Source organism: Asparagus officinalis, chromosome 3 (genome assembly GCF_001876935.1).
Source record: "Asparagus officinalis chromosome 3, Aspof.V1, whole genome shotgun sequence".
NCBI classification, from domain to species: Eukaryota; Viridiplantae; Streptophyta; class Magnoliopsida; order Asparagales; family Asparagaceae; genus Asparagus; species Asparagus officinalis.
In genome coordinates this window covers 66,344,006-66,349,414 of record NC_033796.1, presented here as the reverse complement: position 1 = coordinate 66,349,414, position 5,409 = coordinate 66,344,006, and the positions used below count along the sequence as shown (strand labels likewise).

Genomic DNA, 5,409 nt, shown 5'->3' with positions numbered 1-5,409 from the left:
TGGCGAAGCGAGCTATAGCTCGTAGCTCGCAACCGGACCAGTGGGTCGGTTTTGGCCACTTATTTTTGGGCCTAAAGCTCAACCTAGCTTACTCGCGGGTTCAGAACCAAGCAGAATGGGCCATAGCATGGGCCAACCCACCTATCTTACTATTTTTTTTGGATTTTTATATTATAATATTTTCTAGTATTGTTTAATACTTAAAATGACATGTGATTAATAAACTAACAATCAAACTATTATAAGAAATGAAAAAATAATTCTATTTAGTAAAATTGTATATTTACATACGTTCACAAAGGAAAATATCATAAACACAGAGATTTAACATGGTTCAGAGCAAGTCTTGCGATCACGAGCAATCCATTAGTTTAGAAAAAATACAAGAATAAAAAAATTATAACAAATAAAATTTTAAAATTGCACCCCAAGACCCAAGCTATCTAAAAAAGTAAAGAAATTATCAATAATTTTGAATTAGTCCATTGAAAAGTAGGAGCCCATTTAAATTTCCACAATATAGTGTATCAATATGCATTTCCATCGGAAAATGTAGTCTTATAATATTATATTGAAAAATATAGTCTATAATATTATATTTTTATTTTTAGATAATTAGGCAGTTATTCTCCCACACCGTTAAGCAGAATTGTATGGATTCACTACTTAGGACGAGTCTAACGAGCCAACCCGACCACAAACAGGCCCAGCTTGCTCGGTGAGCTTTGTGAGTCGAGTGAGCTACTGATCTATATGGATTGGAGGCTAACACATCCCAATCCGATAGTCTGCTATTGTAGCGGGTCAAATCAGACTCATCCCGCATCAGGCCGAGTCGAGTTGAGCCTAAAAGTAGGCCAAGCAAGCGGGTTCATGGGCTGATTTGGCCCAGCACCCAGCCGTACGCAAAAGAATGGGACATTCAAGCCATAAACAACATTCGACATGTTCTACTTCGTAACTTACATCAATGACATTAATTATAATACACAACAAACTGACTTGCCAGCATATACATTGAGAATTCCAGCACGTTCATCTATCACACCCAAAGAAAGGGAGACGCAAGTCATAAAGAAGATACCTTATTCAACATTACCACACGCTCGGCTTCATATCGTACAGAAACATTATATACAAACTGACGTACCAATATATACTCATTTTGCATCTAAACAAGCCTAAGATGTTCATACATCACCCCTGAAGAATGGAGGATTCAAGAATGAACTCGAGAACGTACCCCCACCATTTGGAAAGAGAGTCAAGAAGCAAACAAGAGCAATAACAAAGCCCCAAGCAAAACGCTCATCACCGAGAGGTGTGATCTCATCCTTGGCGGGTATTTCCTCTCCGCCACGAAAGAACGTAGCGAACAAACCCCAGGCTAGGCAAAGGACACTACCACTGAGGCCACCGATACCAAGGAGTAGTGAGGTCCCAAAAGACAGCAAGCTTGCAGTGCTCCTACCGAATAGAGCCTGAGCTATTCGCCCACCTTCAAGCCTTCCACATGGTAGCAGGTTCAGCGATGTCACAACGATTCCTGTAGGATCATTAGAGCGATATTTCTTGATGTTTCATAGGGGATTTTTCATCATAAACTTTGATTTGTTATTAGCCAAGCTTACTACTCACGTTAATGTCATTTACGAGATTTTCCAATAGTTTTAGGGGTTTTAGAATAATTTCAAATATTCAGGTGGTTTCTCTAACTTATATGGTTCAGGGAGGTTGTTCTGAAAAACCCCAAAATTCAGGAGGGTTTTGTGAGCAAAAAAATATAAGGCTTTTACAATATTATAGACCCCCCATCATCTTCGTCGATTCTATACCAGACTCCCAAATCTTCATATTTGTTCAAAATGAAGTCTTAAAACCACTTTATAGATTTAGGGTCTTATTTAAAAGAACTTAACGTACTTGGAGTCTTATTTCAAACAACTTACTGATCTGGGGGTCTAATCTAGAAATATGAAGATTTGGGGGTCTAACATAGATCAAAAAAGATTTGGGGTACTCAACGACAGAACCCAAAAAATACAATATTTAGGAGAAGTGTACCTAGAAGTCCAGCGAAAGCAAGAGGATCCACAGGCACTCCGACACCTTCAATAGCATTAGGAAGGACATTACCAAGCTCATCAGAGTAAGGACCGACCACCAATTGAACGAAAGAGAGCAAAGGATTATTGTAGAAGAACTGCGGCCTTATAAATCTGCAAACAGGAAAATTGGCTTTCAGAAAGCTAAAGAAGAAAGCAACTGAAGACGAACAAAAAAGAAACTTCAAAGCCTTACAGAGCATTTTCTCCTCCATTGAAACTGCCATCAGAGATAAATGCAGTGATCGCAAGCGCTAATGAAGTCAAATATGCACTAGCTGTTCGGGCAACAGGAATGTCGAACAGGGCTTTCTTGTTTGGTAGTAGTGACTCATAGTTGTTGATTACTCCAAGACATCCTGTCCAATTTGATGGGATTAGAAATGATGGACTGAGTGTGACACCATAGCGAGCCGCTGTTACCCTGGTTGCAATCTGGACAGTTATAGAAATTGTCGGTACGATTTGGAAGGAAGGATAGAAAGATGCAGAAAATAAAAAAAAACGAAAAGTTTTTTCGTCTATATATTACCCTTTGATGTATATTTGCAAAACTACACCCAAATCATCAACTTTGAAAAGAACACCCCTCAAACAACAAATCATCGAGTTTGAAGGCTAATTTGTAACTGCACCGTAAAAATATCAACAAAATAGTCAATTGTTTACTCAATATACCCAACAACGTTGACGATTTGTTGATTTGGGTTCTTTTTCCTAGGTTGATGATTTGGGAAGTAGTTTAGCAAATGCTGAGATTTGGCAGTAAACTGCACCTGCACATATGCAGGATTAAAGGTTTTATATATATACCAACCCCCGAAAAAAAAAAAAAATAATAATAATAATAATAAACCAGCAAAAGATAACCATACAGCTATGAACTAAGTTATACAGTAGAAACTTAGAGGTTGTGACTACGCTATATTATCAATAAGAAATCATTCTTTTCCGTAATACAAAACTCTCAGCACAAGTCAAAGCACACCATAGAACGGCACACAAGGATGACCCTAAAGCCAATGATGGAAAAGTAGGTAAGAGTAAAAGAGAGAATCAGCCAGGAGAATTCTTAGATAAGCAACATACAAGCAAGAAATACTAACCTCAGAAACACCTAAGATAGTGAGGAAGCCACCAAAAAGAGGGACAACATCAGCTACGTAGTCATCAAATGTAGCTCCTGGTTTGAGAAAGAAGCCGCTCATTAGAGCTATCGTTCCGAAAGTTGCAACCCCTAAAAGTGTTGCACTGACATATCCCCAAAGCGTGCTCATCTTTGTAGACTCAAACTGAAGATCTATTTCTGACTTGGGTTGCACCATGCAAACCTAAAGCATCAGATGTTTAAGCTTTAATAATTTCTCAGGAAAAGAGTAGACAAATCTTCATAAAGTAACCATAACTGATACACAAAAACTCAAATGCACGTCGACTGAAAAGCCATTTCATCACTGGAAGGCAACGTAAAATCATGCTTTTTTTAACTATAGAAATAAAATAACCAAAGATATAAGCAGTGGTTTGTACACGATCTCAACTAAGGAGCAGAAAAAGAATCTTGTTCTACATTAATTAAGGTTTCACCATAACTACAAATATGTTCTGGAGATAATGGCAAAGCAAAGCCACATGAGAGAGACACAGTGTTTTGAGTCCAGATCTCTGATCTAAATTCAAGGAGATAAATGACCGATTGAGACAGTTGAGTTGTCAGCAAGTTTCGATTCCAATGCAAATACAAGATGAATTCCTTCCCAACACTGGTTTCTCCTCTTTCTTTCCTTTTTGATTTTATGTTAAAATGTTGGAAGTTTTATGTTGCATCCATCTCCGGATTCTTTTAGGAATAGCTGTCATCCATCTAATACTTCCATTTTGTACTCATGCTTAGAAGGAAGTCTTGGTGAGTTACCGAAGGCCGCATTCCATTTGTACTCTTTTGGAATCTACATGATCGCCTTCGCAGATGGCCATACTCTACTCTCTTTTTTTGTGATGATTATATAATCAAACTCTAGTGCTTTACATCTTTTACGTCACTATTGATCTGCTAAAAGTGGCTTGGTGGCTTTGGCTTTATTTCTTGGGTGCGGTTGAAGCAATGAGTGGAAAATTTTCATCTACAAAATTTGGGGTGGAAGAATCAACAAAAAGAATAACTTCAATCTCTGGAAAATCAATGATTCAAATACTTCGACTCAACAAGGCTTAGACAGGGCATTATATATGAACATAAGGAAACCAATATCTCGACGATGATTTTGATGCAAAGGTCATCAGCGCTATTCATCTTTGTTTCATAGGTAAGTAAAATAGAGTTTTGTAGGTGAAATGCACCAGTAGCATTATGGAAAAACTTGATAGCCTCCGTATAATGAATCTCCAACAATGCGTTGCATCTAAAGCAACACTTTTAAAGCACTTAATGAATGAAGGTGCTTCTTCATGACAAGTAGAGGTTCTTTAAGAAAAATAGTCAACTATTATTCAATATGATGATTGACAAAGAAAAACTTTGCTTGTACTCTTTTTTTTCTTTCTTTTGATATCCTGTTAACACTCTATCGTGTAGGAAGAGTGTTAAATTTATTAAAGGTCTTCCATCCATTTTGGTTGTGGGAAGAGGCACAAGTATCTAGTATATACTCTTAGTGCAAGAGTCAAGATTTATGGTTAAAAAATTGAGAGACATGTATCTAGTATATACTTTGTGTTCTCTTTAAAACCCAGTTATCTTAATAAATGCTTTTCCTTCTCCTGTAATCTTTCTTAGTATCTCCTTTCTTTTCTGCAGTTTCTTTCAATATTCTTCTTCCTTTTCCATAATTGCATTCTTCATTTTTTGGCGAATTCATGGATAACTTTGTGCTAGAAAGCCTTGCTATAGAAGGAAGAGCATGAGTTATTTTTGTATAAGTTGATTGCTTTCTCATTGGCTAACGAAAATTGGAGATAATATCGGTTGGAAAATTACAGTGGATCATAACTTGGAATTTCAAAAAGTATCTAAATCCAAATTAGAGACTACTACTTTTCAACATAACATTCATGATGGAAACCGTAAGAACTTTCATCTAAGATATTGAATATTATGAAGAGAAACAATCATTTGAAACGCAAGTCAGACAATTGTTTCCAGGTTACCTCATTTTAGGGAGGTCTAGAAGAAACATGTGGAATATATGTGGTCATGAGGGAACATGTGTTGGTGGGAAGGAAAAAGAAAAGGAAAATAAAGTATACACATGCAGAAGTTAGATGCTGTAGAATGGATATTGAAGATCAAGACCTTAGACCTTGA

General features: G+C 37.0%; 1 protein-coding gene across 1 annotated transcript in view; it reads right to left on the bottom strand.

Annotated features, from left to right (window-relative positions):
- Positions 1,070-5,409, bottom strand: part of LOC109834281 (probable zinc metallopeptidase EGY3, chloroplastic) — an 8,607-nt gene continuing 4,267 nt past the window's right edge. The window contains exons 3-6 of the mRNA XM_020402260.1: positions 3,212-3,436; positions 2,302-2,540; positions 2,065-2,219; positions 1,070-1,546 (exon numbers count right to left, since the gene is read on the bottom strand). Coding sequence (XP_020257849.1) covers positions 1,191-1,546; positions 2,065-2,219; positions 2,302-2,540; positions 3,212-3,436 — 975 coding nt within the window. The 3' untranslated portion in view covers positions 1,070-1,190. The remainder of the gene's footprint in view (positions 1,547-2,064; positions 2,220-2,301; positions 2,541-3,211; positions 3,437-5,409) is intronic.